Source organism: Zootoca vivipara, chromosome 1 (assembly GCF_963506605.1).
Source record: "Zootoca vivipara chromosome 1, rZooViv1.1, whole genome shotgun sequence".
NCBI lineage: Eukaryota > Metazoa > Chordata > Lepidosauria > Squamata > Lacertidae > Zootoca > Zootoca vivipara.
In genome coordinates, this window is record NC_083276.1 from 94,779,466 (window position 1) to 94,799,598 (window position 20,133).

Below are 20,133 nucleotides of genomic sequence, written 5' to 3' on the forward strand. Positions count from 1 at the left end.
TTATTTCTTGTTCTGTTTTTTACATATGGTGAAAGAGTTAAGAAAAGAAACACCTTCCTGAATCTCAGCTAAGTGCTAGTGGAAACCTGCCAAGTAGCTCATTTGCGCTACCAGCCCTAAAAGTACTGGTAGTGTGTCTGGCAGAGTAGAGAACAAAACCAAGAGCCATTGCTTGCTTCCCTCTTCTTTATCCTTGCAAACAACAGCAGTGGATTTAAATAATAGGTAACAGAGCTAAGATTAATTAATAACAATTGTCTGCTCAATAAATGGAGGACCACAGTCTATTACTGTGCAAAATAATCTCAAGAAAGGGCCCAGTGGCCAGGATCCACTGAGGGATTTTTAGTCCTTTCCAGCAACAGCCCCCTGTACCCACAAGCATCTTCCTGCTCAAAGGTCAGGGACCCTCTGAGTGGCACCACAGACACGTGAATCCTGTCACTAGAAGGAACAACCGACAATCCTTACCATGCAGGTAGTGTATGACACTCAAAGACAAATAGCTTGAAGTTATAGCTTGAAGTTTACACTGAAATATTGCAGACATTAGCACTTATTAGTGGCAACATTTTGAACTTCCACATTTTGTAAGTTTTGTGTTCAAGAATAAGGCAATGGCAGCAGCTACTAATATGCTTCTGGTTTAAACCCTAAATCAGGCTTCCTCAAACTCAGCCCTCCAGATGTTTTTCGCCTACAACTCCCATGATCCCTAGCTAGCAGGTCCAGTGGTTGGGGATGATGGGAATTGTAGTCTCGAAACATGGAGGGCCGAGGTTGAGGAAGCCTGCCCTAAATGATTTGGATTTGAGTTACCTGAAGGTCCACCTGCACCTATATTTTCCTGCCTTTATTCTAAGATCTACAAAAGAAACCCTCCTTGTTTGCTTGCCACCTGAGTCAATGAAATTGGCAGGCTCAAGAGAGAGAGCTTTTTATTTTAATTACCTTTTGATATCCAAAATTTTTGGAAACTTTTCTGGTGGCTTTTAGAAGGCCAATGTTATTCAGCTGTGGGGAAGTTTTACTACTGATTATAGAACTTGTGAACTGAATTGCTCTTTGGGACTTTAAAGGGGGCTAATTTGTTCAGTTATAGTTTATGTACTTATGTTTTTACATGTAAGCCACCCTGAAAGAATTTTTAGTTAGCAAGTTGGTGTATAAATGGTTCATGCAATTCTGAACTTTTTGGTTTCTGTAAACTAGACTTTCATAACAAATGATGACATTTCAAGGTGTAAGAAACTACCTTAAAAATGCTTCAAAATCTATCCAAATGCTGTTAAAAAATATTAGAATCGATTTTAAACTGCTAGGATGTCAAATGCAGTGTTCCCAATCTCTTTTTCATAAAAGTTGCCAGAGTTTTGGAAAGGGGCGGGGGAGATGAAATATGGACACCACTTTAAAAAGCCCAACAACAAAACTGAATGGCACTAGTAATTTCAGCTGAACTCTAATTAAATGAGCCAATACAGAATTTTATATTAAAGATGTTATCGTACCCCCAAAATCAATCTTTCTTAAAGTGGATCTTTTCAAACTCAAGAGTATTCTATAAACAGAACGCTTTGCTTATTCCTAAGACGGGGTGGGATCAATACTGTCGCCTACAGAATTTACCACGACATACAGTGAAGCAGAAAGGTTTAAATAAATCTTAACAGTTGCAGTTGCAGGATTACAATTCTGCAATACAGGATTGCCCCCCCCCACACACTTTTTGAGTAAACATTAGCAATTGTAAAACACCTCATGCCTGAGCATCAAAAATGCTTCATGTTTTCAAATATATCAGTGTAGCTGCTCTGTGAACAACACATCACAGATGGAAAAAACAAGACCCTGATGTAAGAGATTATAACACCTTAAAAAAAGAATATTACAAGGAATACATAATTACTGTTGCTGTTGTTTTCACAGTGCTGGCACAATACATTTTGCTTGCTAGAGTTCAAATCTCTTCCCTGCCCTACTCCTCTCTGCAGCAGACAAACACCAGTTCCTGCTTTCATATATCCTCCTCTCACAGTTCCACTTGAAGCAGTTTGCTTCACCTTGCTTGCAAAGCAGAACTACCCTGTTGTTACTTACGTCCATTCATTATAATGAGTCTGCTCTCAGCATGACTTATTTGTTGGTACTGACCTTTAAAGCCCTAAATGGCCTCAGTCCTATATACCTGAAGGAGCGTCTCCACCCCCATCGTTCTGCCTGGACACTGAGATCCAGCGCTGGGGGCCTTCTGACGGTTCCCTCATTGCGAGAAGTGAGGTTACAGGGAACCAGACAGAGGACCTTCTCAGTAGTGGCACCCCCTTCCAGCAGATGTCAAGTAGTGGAACGCCCTTCCAGCAGATGTCAAGGCAATAAGCAACTATTTTACTTTTAAAAGACAACTGAAGGCGGCCCTGTTTAGGGAAGTTTTTAATGTTTGATGCTGTATTGTTTTTAATATTCGGTTGGAAGCCGCCCAGAGTGGCTTGGGAAGCCCAGCCAGATGGGCAGGGTATAAATAAGAAATTATTATTATTTGGATAACACTCTGGCTTGCACCCAACTAATCTTTGCTCAGAGTAAGCCCACTGAAATGAATGGATCTAAGTTAGTCATGTCCATTAATTTCAATGGGTCTAATCTGAGTATTGCTACTGTTGGACACAATATCCTATGAGCATTATTACACAGACACATCTGCAAACTTTTAATCAGGAGCAGTCAGTGAGGAGGGGCAAACACTGCACATCTGGCCTCCATGGTACATATCCCAGCATGTTTGCTGGTTTCCATTTAGTCAAGATAGTCTATTAATTCTGAGCACTCAGCTCCCACTGGATTGAATAAGGAGGTGTAGGCAACACACTTCAAAATTTATGAAGCGAAAATCCTCCAGCTCTCAGAACAGTTTATCCCCCACCTTTGATTCATTTAGTGACAATCCCTGCTATCATAATTTAAGATATCCTGGAAAATATTAGATTGATTTCTTGGGTAATGCCTGAGGGCATTGCTTTCCAGATGTCATTTTGTCCGTGTCAGTAAAGTCTCAAATGAAAAATTTGCAGAAAAGCATCACATAGGCTTCAGTATATATTTAAATATTCACTGCCATTTATTCATATTTGAATGGATAGTCAAATGATAGTTAGCTGACCATGTATCCTACTCTTCAGAGGATAATCCTTTATTTTAGAATTTAGACAATCCGGTTCGAATCCCTGCAACGGGGTGAGCTCCCATTGCTTGGTCCCAGCTCCTGCCCACCTAGCAGTTCGAAAGCACATCGAAGTGCAAGTAGATAAATAGGGACCGCTCCGGCGGGAAGGTAAACGGCGTTTCCGTGCGCTGCTCTGGTTCGCCAGAAGCAGCTTTGTCATGCTGGCCACATGACCCGGAAGCTGTTTGCGGACAAACACCGGCTCTCTCAGCCTATAGTGCAGGATGAGCGCTGCAACCCCAGAGTCGGACACGACTGGACCTGATAGTCAGGGGCCCCTTTACCTTTTTACTGTCAGAAAACAGTACAGTACTCTGCTTGAAGGTATCCTCTCTTTGAAAGACTGTGCTATCCAAGTCCAGCTTAAAGATGAAGATCCACAAGCAGAGAGAAGAGAAGCATTAATATTGATTATTGTCATGAAGCCCTGGCCTACCTGACAGGAAGTCAATATGCCAAGTCCAAGGTCAGTCCAGGGACAAGCCACATGCCCAAAGTCCAAACCGAAGCACAGTCTCACAGAGCATCCAAGCTGAGGTCCTTCAACACAGGCAGTTGAGCAGACACAACACCCCCCCCCCTCTGCTGCCCTTTTATACTATGCCTGCTGATTGCAGCATCTGGACCTGATGAGGCACCTGCTCCAAGCCTACTCAAGCAGAGGAATCAAGCAAGTCCTCCCAGAGCTAGCGAGCCCCACCTGGCCAGCTAGGGAGCTGAGCTGTGGGCAAATTAGCAAGTGATGCACACACATGTGCCACTATACTAGGATATAAATTTTATTGGAAGCAAATACTGAGACACAGATTGTAGAGCTGTCATCAGGCACCACATATGAACAAAACTATATCAGAAAATGACACCACCAACTTCAAAATCGTTAAGGATATATCACAAGTTCAGCTATTGAAGGCTATAACCTAAAAACAATAATGGATTCCACTTGCTAGGATTCTGAATGATGTCAAAGTGTATAAAATCTTGATATTCTGTGAGATGGCCGTTAAAATTTTCAGTTGCCAAACTGTGTTATTTATGATGCATTATTCCCCTTAACATAGAAGTCTTCTGTTGTGAACTGCTTCTCTGCCATGGAGAACATGAGTTCTGTAATATTAATTCATTAATGACAAAGCTAAGTATCTTTAACACACACTTCCATTGATCTATTTAACAGAAGGAGAAATGTTCGTCAGTAAGTAAGTACTCACTGAAGGCTTTTCTAGATTATATTTCCATTTTCCTACTGTCTCCAGGCTTACAGCCACTATGGAAAACTGTATTCGAATATAAACATCCAAAGTTCTATACGACGAGCAATTCTCAAAGATGCTTCATCAATCATTAACAGGGTAATATTGTCAGCTGTTTCTGAATGAATTTTCCTTCATCACAGTTTAATCAACATCCATTCTAATAAGCATTCATAAAAGAATGGAACATCCAAAGTTATAATTAGTTTTTAAAACTTTTTTTATAAAAAAAAACCCACTTGCTGAATAATTCATATCAAAAAGTTTAGCAAAACTTACAGGCAACATCCTTTTAGATTAGATCTGTGGGCCAAATCCAAAATCTTAACAATAAATATTATTTTAATACAGCTTCAGTTAAAAATATTTTATTCAAAAGAATCTTCTGTGCACATCATTCCGTCTGACAGCACATCATCAGATTACCTAAAAAAAGAATGGATTAAAAAACCAAACCAAAAATTTTATTCCTAATGTACTCACAGTTCTAAATCATTGCCTTTTGGGAGCTCAGGATATATTAAAACTACCAACATTGAGATCAAAATCTTGCCCCCTCCATGGGGGGGATAATACGAAACATTCCAATTTAAACAAGGAAGAGTTTTGTGGCACATTAAAGGCTAACAAAATTATTTTAGCATAAATGTCTTTGGACAAAATAGAAAACTATGTTTAATTAAATCCTTCCTGGTTTAACCACAGTGTGTAGTGAAGGGAGGAGTGAAGGAGTTCAGTGTGGCAACTTGATGTGTGAAGAAAAGGCATGCACAGGGAAAAAGCTTGTTCACAGCTCCATTTAATAAAATGAGATACAGGAACATGGGAAAGTGAACATATACAGACTGTTGGTCCATCTTACTTTCCAACATTTCAGGTAGCTATTCTTTCCCAGGACTACCTGGAAATTCTAGGGACGTTCTGTATGCAAATAATTTGCTCCAATGCTCCCAAACCTTCCAAGCATTGCTATAGTTTCTGTGCAAATGAGAAAATGGAAAAGAAAGGCGAGGCACCTCCCACAATATCTACAAGAGGGATTTTATTATATTTCCCACACTAAGGTAGTTGTAACAAAGGCTAAATTATCTGATTAGAGAGAGTTATGCAGCCATCAAGAGATGACTGCAGCAGGTACATCCAGGAAGGATTATCCAAGGAACTTGACCATAAAGGGAAGCTGTGTTTCTGGATAAGGATTAGCAGGACTTGATGTGGGTGGGGTTTTTTGCAGCATTGGTGTAATTTGGCTTAGGCTGCCTCCTGAATTGTTTTGTGGGAGAAAGCCAATGAAGGGCATAATGGAGTGACACATGTGCAAAGTGGAATTGTTTCAGAACCACTATGTGTGGAAGATCTAGACCAGGCATAGGCAAACTCAGCCCTCCAGATGTTTTGGGACTACAACTCTCATCATCCCTAGCTAACAGGACCAGTTGTCAGGGATGATGGGAGTTGTAGTCCCAAAACTTCTGGAGGGCTGAATTTGCCTATGCCTGATCTAGACAAGCCAAAAAAATAATGCATGAATCTTCTAACTTGGATGGACCCAGAGAAAGCCTCTGTAGGGCAATGGATAGAGTGTTAAACTAATTGTTCCTTGGATGTAAATGCTACACTACATTTAATATGAAACAGCTTTTCCTTCCTACTCAACCACTCCCGTAAATATTTGTTGAAGAAGATTTGGCTAAGGACAGAACAAACAGTCAAAATGTGTACCTTTATAGTGAACCTATAGCTACTTTTCAATTATTATGGAAGCAGTAAGAGAACAATTAAGGTATTCCCCACATTATTGACAATTTTAGTACCTGGGTTTGAAATGTTGTACTGTAAATCTGAGGGAAGGTGTGATTTTATATACATCCACAAAATGTGAAAGCGTAACAGAAATTACACTAAACCTCTGGGAAAATAACACTATGGAAGGAAGGATTTTTTTTTCTTTTACATGCTGAAAAATGTTCCCATGTTGACATGATATATTGCTTTCCATGTGTTTTTTTCACAAGGTGTTTGTTATCTTGGCACATGTGCTGTTAAGATACTAGGTTACCATGGCAAGCACACATTTTTTATTGAACTTGGGGGTAAATAAAATAAAAAGATGTGCCATGTGTTGGCAACTCAAGTCAGCAATGCTTAAAAGCTGCAGTAAATTACACACTTAAAACTGGTTCAACTTTCCCTAAATAAGAAACTTGACATGTTATATGGGAGGTGAGAAACATCCCTGCCAAGTGCTTGTGGCTAAACTCTACTGTATTTAAACTGATTAGATTTTAAACATACAAGTTAATGTTATATACACTGTATATACATAATACAGTGGCTACAAATAAATCTTACACATATACTTCTAGTGAATGGATTATGTGCAGTGAGAACATTATTCTTCAGTTTTGTCTGGCGTGCACTTTCTTTTCAAAAGGAATTGCATTGTGATTTACAATACTACTTCTGCCTTATGAGTATTTTAAGTAATAATACAAACTTCAATAAATCTTTTAAAAATAAGACCAGTGTTCCATTGTGGGGGGAGGGATTCATCTTTTACCAACTGATCAATAAACTGGTCTACTCCTCTGTTTGCATATTTTATAGCTCTGGCACTGTTTAAATTGTGTATATATAGTCCAGTTACAACAATTCAAAGTAATACAGTATGCATAGGGATTCACATGGTGGATAAAATAGCTGGATATATTTTTATTGAAAAATACTATGAGTAATAGTAATAGAAATAATTTATTATTTATAACCTGCCCATTTGGCTGGGTTTCCCCAGCCACTCTAGGCGGCTCACAACAGAATAATAATAATAATAATAATAAGCAATAAAACATCAAACACTAACAACTTTCCTAAACAGTAACATCTGCTGGGAGGGCGTTCCACAGGGCAGGCGCTACTACCGAGAAGGCCCTCTGCCAAGTTCCCTGTAGCTTCAGTTTTCGCAGTGAGGGAACTGCCAGAAGGCCTTCGGAGCTGGACCTCAGTGTTTAGGCAGAATGATGGGGGTGGAGACACTCCTTCGGGTATACTGAAGGGGGAGCACTATGATCAGTGGAGGACACCTTTCTTCTTAGCATATCCATGGCTGTTCTGGAGCAGGAACATTTTGTGACCTGAGAGCAGAGTGACAACTGTATATAAGATGTATTATAAGCAATCCCTGTTATGTAAGGAATGACCAATGTTCTATGTATGTAGCCATTGGAAAGTGTGTCTCACAATCTGATAGTGGAGGGCAGGAAGGCAGCTCCACCGAGACCCATGCTGAACCTTCCAGCAAAGCAGAATTGTAGTCTAATAATTTGGAAAACAGAATAGAGTTTGTTGTTGTTTAGTCGTTTAGTCGTGTCCGACTCTTCGTGACCCCATGGACCATAGCACGCCAGGCACTCCTGTCTTCCACTGCCTCCCGTAGTTTGGTCAAACTCATGTTCGTAGCTTCGAGAACACTGTCCAACCATCTTGTCCTCTGTCGTCCCCTTCTCCTAGTGCCCTCAATCTTTCCCAACATCATAGAGTTGGGAAATAGAGTTTACAATGCATAATTGAGTGGCTACAGGGTTCTGACTGTAGTTTCAATCCAATCATGGTCTCATAGGGCAGCTTATTCCAATACATTTTCTGCTTAGTACAGATATACAAACTGGGTGGAAATAGTGTTAATATTAATAAGCATGATAACTTAGTATTCAAGTGTATGTTGCATCTTTTGTAGGCTCATTAAAATAGCTGTTATTTGAACATGAAATATAGAATTGTGACAAATTTCATTCGAGAGCTGGTTACCATGAGCTTCAATTGGTAAGTATTGTTATGTATTTTGAATTTTCTTCTCCACTTTAAAAAAGTATGTGGTCACCAACAGTGCTATGTTTCTAGAAAAGGAAAAGCTGGAACTCACCATGAATGCCTCCCTTGTTCTATTATTATTATTATTATTATTATTATTATTATTATTAACCCAGCCAATCTGGGCGGCTTCCAACAGAACATAAAAATGCAATAATCTATTAAACATGAAAAGCTTCCCTAAACAGGGCTGCCTTCAGATGGCAATGAAGCCCATCTGAGAGGTGCCAGAACTGTGTTCCCATTGAAAAAAAGCCCTGGTCACCAATATGGTATTCAAAATTTAAATGTTGAATCAGGGCCATCTTAAGCATGCCCTGGGCCCTGGCGCCGTGGTGCGACTCCTTCAGTGTAACTACAATATATGAAACAAACTTTAAGAGGGAGATATAAAAGTTGGATGTGCTGCAACAGTGTAAAAGAGAACTCTCCCATTAGATACGACTAATGAAAAGCAAAACCTGAATACCAAATATAAATATGACTGTTATCTTTCTAAACATTTGACTCAAAACAACAGTACCTTAGGGATTTAAAACAACAATATTCTATAAAAGTCTACATATTGCTTATGTTTATTTCCCTGCAGCAGATTCATTATGAGTGTATGTTAAATTTACAGTACAGTCCAATGAATATTTACTCTGAATCAAGCCCTACTCAGTTCAATGGGGCTTATCAAGTAAAATCTCTTCCCGGCTCGAAGGGAGGAGATGTTGTGGGCACACGTGGCCTTCACGTGTGGGAGGGGAATGGTTAGCATTCCCCCCAGCCCATTGGACGTTCTCCTGCCGCGGCACGCCTGCGGTGCGTCCAATCAGGGCGCACCGGGAGGGCGTGGCTTCCCCATATAGGTGAGTCCGCGGCGGGAGCTCGTCCTCTTGCCTTCGGACTCAACTCACCACATGATCATTGTTAATTGCTATTGTTTATATTTAACCTGAAGAAAGAAATGCAGCGCCCCTTTTATGATTCCCCTCCATCACAGTCTGCCCCCCCCCTCTCTCTCTCTCTCTCACACACACACACACAAAGATTCTTTCATTCTGCAGAGTCTTTCTGCATAGCACTGACAGAGGAACAGAAACCAATTTGCTGGAAGCAAAAGAATAACATATTATTTCCTTTGCATTTTGACTAGGCAAGTTGGGTTGAAATTTTCTTTTGGGAGAAAGAAGGCAATTGTAGGCAAATGAAGGGTCAAAAATTCATGGGCAAGGACCAAAGCCCAAAAAGGCACCGCAAACCAACCAAGTATCAAAAGCACAAAACTCAATAAAGTCACCCTGTATATTGTAGCTTTAATAAAAACCAGGTTTGCCACTGCAAAAAAATTATTTGCACATTTTGTGAGAGTTTCTACCTATGTTGCATAAATCTGGAACAAGGACAACATGGTACCATGAATGCTTTACCAGGCACAAATACTAACTGGTAAGCTATCCAACCACTTCTCTGCTAACTTATCAGCATATCCTCTTCTGTTAGTCATTATTGGGATATTCACCACTAGCACATTTAGCTTGAAGATGTGAAGAATCATTGCCTACTACACAGTAGTAATTTTTCATAATACCCAGCATATATTATGATACTGTACATGTTTTTGTCTGAGTTATAAAAAATCAGGCAAGGGGTTATTTTTGTGAAGGGAGAATAAGAAGAATTAGAATTTTCAATACACTTTCTTGTCAACAACAATGTACACAAGCAAGCTGTACATACCTTTGAGATACTACTTCAATGCTCCATATTATTATTTGGGGAGTGATAGCCAATGGTGTGTGTTCCGCTAATGGAATGAACCTGTCATAGGAAGGGGGGAGTGAGACAGTTTTCAGTGATTACTTCTCACCCCCAAATTAGGGAGGCAAATTAGGGGGAATGCAAGGGAAATGCATGGGGGAAATCACCAAAAATTGTCTCACTCCCCCATTCCTATGACAGATGCTTTCTGTCAGCAGATATCCGTTGGATGCCATCCTTTATCAGTATAAACATCGTTTCACCTTGTACATCAGCAACTTCTGCCACACATCCTTAGGCATGTTGCACTGAATAATCAAGCACACAGAAAGTTAGACAAAAATCTCTGAACTAAAATCTCTGAACTAAAATCCCACAGGCATCCAGATATAAGCTCTAAGTATATAAGGAAATTTATTTTATTTGCCTTGTTTGTTTTATAGAAATTAGTAGGGTGTATCTTTTGCCAGAAAAGGGCTGTGATGAGAAGCCAAACAGATGGTTAGCAGCCATGTTGCAGAGGGGAAAGGTAGAATATTTATACATCATCCATGATTAATCCTACCCATATAGGTAAAGGGTAAATGTAAAGGACCCCTGGACAGTTAAGCGCTCATCTTGCTTTCAGGCCGAGGGAGCCATGTGGGAGTCATGTGGCCAGCATGACTAAATCGCTACTGGAGCATGGAGGACCGTGATGAGTGCCAGAGCGCATGGAAAGACCGTTTACCTTCCCGCCACAGTGGTAACGATTTATCTACTTGCAATTACGTGCTTTCAAACTGCTAGGTTGGCAAGAGCTGGGACAGAGCAACGGGAGCTCACCCCGTCACGGGGATTTGAACTCCCAACCTTCCAATCAGCAAGCCCAGGAGGTTCAGTGGTTTAGACCATAGTGCCACCCACATTCCTCATACCCATATACGAACATAGGAAGCTGTCTTATACAGAGTTAAACCATAAGTCCATCTAGCTCAGCTTAGTACTGACTAATGTGACCAGCAGCAGTTCTCCCAAGATTTCAGGCATGAGCTTCTCCCTGCTGCAGATGGAATCTTGGACCTCCTGCGTTCCAAGCAGATGCTCTACCACTGAACTCTGGAGATATTAGACTAGATGATTCAGGTGACCTTTGAATCCTAATTGCATTTTGACAACCTATGCTTTTTTACGCTGTTACCCATTAACCTTTAAACTTTTAAGACTCTAAAATGTGTCTGAAAATATACAGTCATTTGTCAAGAAATACATGATTTATGGCAGAAGGAGCTATTAAAACATTCATTTGATCTATGAATGTTTTTAATATTTCATTTCAGTTCTTTAAAGCTGGCGGGTCTACTTCTATTCTTGTAGTAACACGATTAATGGAAGAACTTGTTCACATATTTAAAAGTCCTAGCAAGCTGTGATTCATAGACTTGAATTAAGAAATACAAAGTTTTAACATTTAGGTTTCTAGAACAGAAAATCACCTTTGGTAGGAAATGTAACCACAATATCAGGATTTGTCCTTCTAAATAAAAATGTTTTGACTACTACTATTTATTTTCACAACCTATGGCTATATCACAAATTACAACCTATTTTTAAAAACCAATATTTTATATAAAGCCGAGTAATATTACTAGTGAAATATCCAGTGAGATAGAGAATACAGTGGGTGGGTGGGAGGGAGGAATGCAAATACAGTTTTGCTTATGTACTGGAATATTGCTTCTTGTTTCAAGCATATGCAAATATAAAATAGAATCAAGCCAAGCACATAAAAACAGCTCCTAAGGCAATTGTTAACCAAGCTGAATTGTTACACACAGTAGTGAAAGTATTGAATCAGGCAAAGTGGTACATGCGGTATTCAATCATGCAGGCTTGCTAAGAAGCAAACAGCAGCACCAGCAACAACAACAACAACAACAACAACAACCCTCAGCATCAAGTACATATTATAAAATGTCAAGTTTCTGTGTTACCAAGCAGCTTAATATTAATTCCTAGTGAATAATACAAAATAGGTTCTTAGATACAATCTTATTAAATAAGATTAATTAATATTTTTGAGATTTTTGTGTGCATGTTTGCAGGGGGCATTTAATAGATGTGTTATATATAAATAGGCCTCTGGTCAAATCTACCAGAGCTCTTTTTTCTTTTTGAAAACCTTTTATTGAGTTTTATAAATGAGGATCATAGGGGTAGGTAAGGGATAATAACTGGTACAAAAAATAGAAAAAGTTTTCACACGTCATTTGTATATCACAAAAATAGCACAAAAAAATTGCAGCAATGTCTATGATACATGCATAGTGGTCAATGCATTAATGGTCTTGGTTTGTGAATTGGTTTAAACTAAAACAATAACAAAGGGGAAACAAGATAGAACGGAATTAACATAACAATCAACACACATAGCCAAACACCTAATCAGGAGCCCTTGTGGTTGTGTTTAGATTAAGTAATACGGTAGTTATTTTTCCTCTTAGGTTACTAATGAAACAATATAAAGTGTTGGTATATTGATGAACAAAGCAAAGATAATAATTAAGGTTAAGATTCAAATTTAGATCTAGCAGAGCTCTTCTTATGTTTGTATGTATTTAAGAAGGAAAGGGATTTTTTGCTCCCCTAAACGCCCACATACCCACCTGAAAATGTGTTCTAAAGGATTGGAAGCTCCTCCAGAACAGTGCAAAAGTCTGTAGGGGAAGGGGAGACTGGCAGAAATTGCATCCCCTTCTGCTTCAATGTGCAGGAGTGTTCGCTGGTTCATATCCCCTTCCATTTGTAGAAGCATTACTCTGGATTTAAACCAGTGTAACTTGTTGTGAATGTCTTTTGAAATGCCCTTGGATTGTGACTGAGAAATGGTTTATGAATGGATTTAAACCTTTGTCACACAAACCTATCCAACCATAATTCAATGCACAGCTGTAAACACACAGCATTAAGGTTAATGGGAATTACAGCTGCAGTTTCCAATTGTCTGGAGAATGGGCACCGCTGGGATGAATGCTACTGCTATGAAATTTGTGGCAAAAAAAAGAAACCTTTGAGCCAACCAGAAACCTTTCAACTTAGTTGTAACTGTGACAGCAGAGAGTGAGAGGATGGAGCCACTATATGATATAGAATATAGGAAAAACATTCTAGATCTGCCCCTATCATATCCTCACCTAGTTCTCTACTTATTTATGCATATTCTGTGTTGAGCAATAGTTTTGCTTAATACCAGTTGATATCATCCCACAATGGTAGCTGTTGGTGACAAGTCTTAGTTTAGCTGTACAGTACTACTCCAAACAGTCTAGGTAGGTTGTCACAGGTTGTGAAGTTGTACTGGTGTAAAACTGAATACTTATCTGAACACTGGAATTCTTCATCCCACAAGTCCCATAGAAATGGCGTTCTTACATAATTTATTTTGATTCAGTTGTGAAAGGATTATTGAACCAAGTAGAAAAGGTTATCTAAAGTTCTGAACACTGTTAAAAGATTTTTGGTTCATTGCATGCAATTATTTTGTAGGAGTAAGTTCTCTGACATGAGGTTTTTGTTCATGTAGTTTATCCTACCTGCCCCCTTGGGCCTGCTTGCAAGGGCAATTATTATGAGTGTCATGGGATGGCATTATGCCTCTGGAATCATGGAAGTTGCAGACTTGATGAAGCCTGATGACATATCCAGGCTATCCAGTGCATTTCAACCTAGTAAATTGTTCACTTGAATAGCAAGCACAACGGCAGTGGGACTGTCTATGAGGTTCTTGACTACAAGTGCATGAAGGTAATAACAAGCTGGGTATCATTTTAGTGTGAAACTAGCACAAAGCATTGGGGCATAGGAGAGAACCCTCATCCAGTAGGCAGGATTCAACTAACAAGCCTTCTCCGAGGAAGCCCATGCAAAGACTTCTGCTAGTATAAGCATGACGGATAGTTGGGGAGAACCCCTAAAACAGCATATGGGAGGGAGGAGAGGACAAACCATTCCATCAGGCAAGCAGAAATGTGCTGATAGAGCTATATGCTTAGCACTACACTAAATTCCTCCTACGGAAAGACATACAGCAATTTGTTGTTTGCATATGCCTCTTTTGGTTCTGTGAAGAAAGAAATACAGGATAGAATAGTAAAAAAGAAAAAAAATATAATATTTGTAAACAACAAATTACTGTGTGTGTGTGTGGAGGGAAGGAGGGGGGGGAGAGAAAAAGAGAAATAGGAAGGAAGGAAGGAAGGAAGGAAGGAAGGAAGGAAGGGAAAGCCTTGAGTTATGAATGAATCCTATGCCCAAAGAACATACAAGGTATATTTCACATACTATGGAAATCTGCCTAAAAATGTATAAAATGTATGCAAAGTTGATATTATCGTTAGGATCCATTATAATAGATCACTCGTATCAATGAACTGAATGCTTGTTTATTTTTAATCTTCAGATAGTTTGCATAAACAGTAATAACCTCTACAAGATGGTCCGCTTAACTGCTTTTTTGTAAACAAACTAGTCTCTCACAGTGTTCATACCTGTAGGGATTATGTGAGTATTCTCATCTGTGGCAAAATAGAAGCATTCATCAACTAGCACCCCACATGGGTACATTATATTGAATGGCTGTAGTTTCTCTTATGCTCATTAGGGGCTATTGTTTGATATATTGTGGAAAGTTGCTACAAGTGACAGGCGGATAAATGCCATTTGATGAATTCTTCAAGCAGATTTGAGGAAGGTTAATTTCGGTTCAGAAAGAAGCATTTAGGTATTTTATAGATTTTTTTAAAGAATTCAGTTAAAGTTGGAGATATAAAACAGGATGAGCTGACTTTTTGTGTATGTGAAATATTATTGTGACATCTAGGATGTATTGGCAGAGTGTGGGTGTATTGGGGGACAGAAAATTGGCGTTTTCTTCAGTTTTCAGCATTTCTGTCACACACACACACACCTCAACATGCATTCTCTGTATCTTTTTAGTCTTAAATCTGGCATGGAATGTGGTATCCTAGGAACCTCAGCTTTCATTTGAGGGTGGGGGAGAGGAGAGGACAATAGCCATGCTTTCCTGCTCTTATGGTTTTTCAGAAAATCTTGCATTTGCTTGAGCCACGTCTGCAGATGGCTAAAAACAAACAGTTGAGTTTGACAGTGACCTGCAAGTATATTTCAGGAGCCTCAACGGTTTGTGATTTCTTTTCCCTATGATTTTTTTCCCATTTTTCTTATATTCTTAACAGATGAAAGGATAAATCCCTGCTGGGGTTCCATAGTTTTGCCTCTCTGTTCTTCATAGTCATAGCAAACTTGGATTTTGAAGGAAATATATGTGAGTAGTTATTCCACATGGTTATAGCACTGAAATGTGAAGGGATATTTAGAGAACAAAACAGATGCCATTCTTGCCAACTTCCCTCCCTGCCAGCACATCTGTGTGTGCCATTTCAGGAAAAGGAGGCATGAGTGTGCACATCCTTCATCTTCACCAACTCCACTTATCCCACTATCACTCTGAGCAGGAGTTTACTAGATAGGAAGTGAGCACATACCTCATCTTCTGTAATGCCTTGCATAGTATGAGAGAAGGGAGTAATTTCGTGAACCCCAAATATATGGGAATTGGAACAACCTGGGGAAGGATTGTATCACGTGTCTAAATAAAACCAAGAAATTTTCTTGAGCCCTGGGGTGAATTTGAAATGCAGAAGGGAGAACCTGTCTGTTTGTATAGCTCTAACTTGGTGGATCAAGTCAAGAGTCATGCCTGTACCTTTATGTTTTGCTCCAAGGGGAAACAAGTAGTATTTGGGACTGAACCAAGAAAATGGTGTATAGGAAGATTAAACCAATCCCAGTGCCATTGCCCTGATCCAAACTGCCCACTCCACTGATACAATCAATAATACAGAATTGCCTGTATTTTTCTTTTCAGGAGATGTAATCACATAGCTCCTTCTGTCACATCCAATAATTTGTGTCACATCTGATCATTTGTACCTAAGTGATTCCACGTTCTCATGCTCCCGTGAGAGCAAGAAAGTTTCTCTCTACCATTGATAATCATATGAATCACTACAAGTTTCTAGCTAAACCCGTCATCTTCCCTGCTCCCAAGTAAAATCTCAAATCACTTTACACTTGGGTGTCCGAGTCATTTAATCGTTTTAGTTATTCTTGTCTGTATTTTCCATGAGAGGTGTAAACTATTGTTTTCTAAATGTGTCAAGAGCAAAAAGTTCTATTTGGATACTTTGGAGAGCAATAGGGAAGGGGTGTTTAAACCTCTCTTGCCTAACCATTTTTCTAGTCTAAAGTGTGCACACAATAAAGCTGCCATTACTTTCACAGGGGGAAACATACCTTATGTTTTAAGCCCCACCCTGCATAAGCAATCACATGACATGGCATGCACACACTATTTTAATGGCAATGCCCATCTACTGGGCGGGGGCAGTCCCCTCAATTATTTAATTAGGAGGGCAAAGGGAGTTGGCTCCTACACAGCCCTGGGAGATACTCCTTTGAGGAACTCAACCATTCTGCTTGCAATTTCACCTTTCTGAATAATATCACCAACTAGGCAGGTTATTTCAGTGTGAATACTGTTCTTCCTCCCTATTTCTATCTACCGTAATACAGAAGAAAGCAGTAGCAGTAATGCTATGTTTATATATGGATTTACCAGCAGAATAGTAACTGGAATCAAGTTGTGAGTGTTTACTGATCTGCAGAAGCTGAAAGTTATATGCACGTTATACAGGAACAAGAAACATAGGCAGCTGCCTTATACCAAGTCAGACCATTGTTCAATCTTATTTGACACTCACCAGCAGTGGTTCTCCAGGGATTCAAGCAGGAGTCCCTCCTCCAGCCCAACCAGAGATTGAAGCTTGGACCTTTTGCAAATGCTGTACTATGAACTACAGCCCTTCACATTGCATTGAGATACTGTGTTCGAATGCTGCCACAGCTAGGCATTAGTCACTACATGGCCTAGGTAAAAGTGACAGCTGCTTAGCTTGAAAAATGGAAGTGTGACCAACATAGCAATGCAAGGACAGTAGTGAGTAAGATGAGATTTTAGCAGGACAGGCTGCAAACCCAATTAAATTAATTACAAGGAACAAAAATAGTAATACTTTATTCAATACAGAACTCTGTAAAATTTCAAAAAGCCACATGAATCTGTCCTCCACATAAGCATTAAATACTGATTGAAATAACCCAACCATCCTCTCCCAAACAAGTTTAATTAATGCATCGATTTTACTCAGAACATTAAAAGACTTCTCACAACAAAGCTGCAACTTACTAATTAAGTTTAGTGTTTCAGAAAACAATGCCATGTAATTGGAGATTGAGGGCCACACTTAAAAATCTAACTTGGGCATTACCTTTTTGTGAATAATTCAGAAAAGAAACTACACAGGTAGTCAGTGCAGGATCTTCTACTGAGATAATTGGCATTATAAAACATACTGGATATGTAATAAATGTTATAGAGAGAGATAGAGAGATATAAATCTTGTCCAATAGTTTTCACAGAGGCAATGGGGGGGGGGCAAATCTTATTGCGAGTTGAAATATGTTTTGTGAAAAACATTAATTGTACTTGTCATTATTAGCCATACATGGCTTAGAGCAGATGTGCCTATGTCAATCTCCAATATGTTCTGCTTAGCTCCCCTCTTCCTTCCACTTTCTCAAACTCTTCAATGCCTTTCCAGGTAGTGTCACGGGTTAATGAAAAGAAGTGGTGTGTGTGTGTGCATGGAGAACTCACAGGAAAATTGAGAGCTAATGAAACAGCTTCTGTGATTCGTGAGCTACTATAAGATACAGCTGCTTACTGTAATGAAACCTAAGACTTATGTGAATACTGAAAGGATATATCTGTAAACAGGCATTCCCATCTTGACCACACTTTACAGTTCAGAAGCAAATTGCTCCAAATTGCTCCTTTCCACCTTAAAAATGGTAGAGACATCTTAGTGCTCCAGGCAGTAAGATTTACTAATACAAACACAAAGGGTCCCAGAAAAGCGGGGGGGGGGGAGAGATAAATATGTATAAGTTTGAAGTCATGATTTGAAGTACTGTACAGTTTTGACAACTGAATACTTTGTAAATGCTTTGTTTAGTAAACAAAAAACAAAAACCACTATCTCTGTAGCATGGTAGGGAATACTTTTGCAAGTGTTAACCGGGAGCAAAGGACAAGCAGCAATGATGAAAACCCCAAACGGAGCTCTAGAGAATCAATAACATTTTCCTTCTGTTTCTTGTTGTGGGGTATTGGGCTGGCACAAGTTTCTGCATCACTCCCAAATCTCTCTCTACACACACCAGTTTATTTCACTCCTTTCATCCCTGCTTCTGGCAACAGAGTAACTGACAAGCAGAGAGAATTTCACAGATTCCTTGTGTCTATGCTGAGAGCACAGCACCATCTCTGGTAACACCAGCCAGCCTTTTCTCCTCTCTAGAATGCCACTATTAACCAGTGACCTGATAGCTGGCAGCCTCTTCTGAGAGCCATTAATTGATGTAAACACAACGCATCTATAAAAAGCCTGCACATTTTCTATCTGCTGTCTTGCGGAGAAAAAGAAGCCCACAACCAAAGACAGAAAACAGCAAACATTCCTTAGGATGACAACAGAAGGCTCTCAGTATGATGGTCTGCATTCTTCCTCATCTCCCTGAATTTCCTAGTGCTGTGCCTTCTCTTCCCCTCTGCACCTGTACATCTCCAACAGTAATATAATCTCTCTCTCTTGCACACACCTATTACTTCATCCGATAGTCTTTTCAAAAGAGGAGCACAACACTGGACTCTTGTCTTCAGACCTCTGCATCTTTTCCCTTCTCTCCATCTAAGCCAAAAGCCTTCTGTTTCCCTTTGACTGCACCCCCACCCCCACCAAATCTTCTCTGCCCCATAAAGGTCAGTGGGTTGTACTGTTATTAGATGCATCCAAAAACAGGGCTCCCTTTAGTACTTTGCCTGCCAAAGAGGGAGATGCACGCAGGTTCCCTTCCTCCCCTCCAGGCCATGGCTCCCTTTCCCACCCCACCCACCTTACCTCCTTCCCCCAGCCATTGCCCGCCAATCCCCCCCCCTCCCATCACATGCAGCCTGGCTGAAAGGATCCTTTCCGCACGCATAAGCAACAATATCCGCCAAGTGGGAAAGTCTTCTTTTCTAGGGGAAGAGGAGGCAGCAGCAGCAGCAGCACCTGGCCCCATATTGTGCCTTCTTGGACGCTGGTGCTCGCGCGCCAAAGCGGACTCTCATCTCTGTTTCTTCTTCCTCCCCCCAATTATTTGCCACAACTTGGGCTGCCATGCTAGTCCTCAATGGGGAGGAAATGGTGGACGAAAGCCCCCCCCCCCCACAGGAAAGCACCCACCCACACCCGCCCGGGCTGAGGCGGCGGAGTTGCTGCCAAGTCCTACCTGCTCTTGCTGGGCAGGCTGGCTCCCCCGGCTGCCCGGGTTCGGCAGCGCCTGCTGCTGCTCCTTCATGGCTGTCATGGTCGGGGAGGAGTGGGGGGGGGAAGAGAGAGAGAGACGCGGGCACTTCCTCTCACTGGTCCTGCAGTCCGAGAGCCGCTTCCCTCGGCTCCGCTCGCATGACAAAAGCTGCCCACTCTCTTCCCGCGGCGCGAGCGAAACAGCAGATGACGCGGAAGATGAAGGAGACGAAGAAGAAAGAGAGCCGGCGGAGGGACGCGGCGGAGAAACCCCCACCGGGCAGCGCCGAAAGCAGCCGCCTGCCTCGTCCTCCTCCGGCTAGCGCAATTCCACCCCCCTCAAGTCGAAGCCGAACTGAGGGAACCGAGAGGGAAAAGCGCGCCCCCAAAAAAGAGGACCGGAGCGGCCAGCTCCAAAGCCAAGGCGCGGGCGGTGGGCGGTTAATGAGCGCGCAGCAGCCCCAAAGCGGCAGCCACCTGGGACGCGGGTTGGCTCCCCTCGCCGGCACGGTCGGGCATTCCTACAGTGTGCCCCACACTGAAAAGCAGCAGCAGGTGGAGGAGGTCCAGGGGC

The 20,133-nt window shown here is 40.9% G+C and overlaps 1 protein-coding gene across 1 annotated transcript in view; it reads right to left on the minus strand.

Moving 5' to 3' along the window:
- Window positions 1–19,930, minus strand: part of DPP10 (dipeptidyl peptidase like 10) — a 228,481-nt gene extending 208,551 nt beyond the window's left edge. The window contains exon 1 of the mRNA XM_035130088.2: window positions 19,543–19,930. Coding sequence (XP_034985979.1) covers window positions 19,543–19,620 — 78 coding nt within the window. The 5' untranslated portion in view covers window positions 19,621–19,930. The remainder of the gene's footprint in view (window positions 1–19,542) is intronic.
- Between the last annotated feature and the right edge of the window lie 203 nt (window positions 19,931–20,133).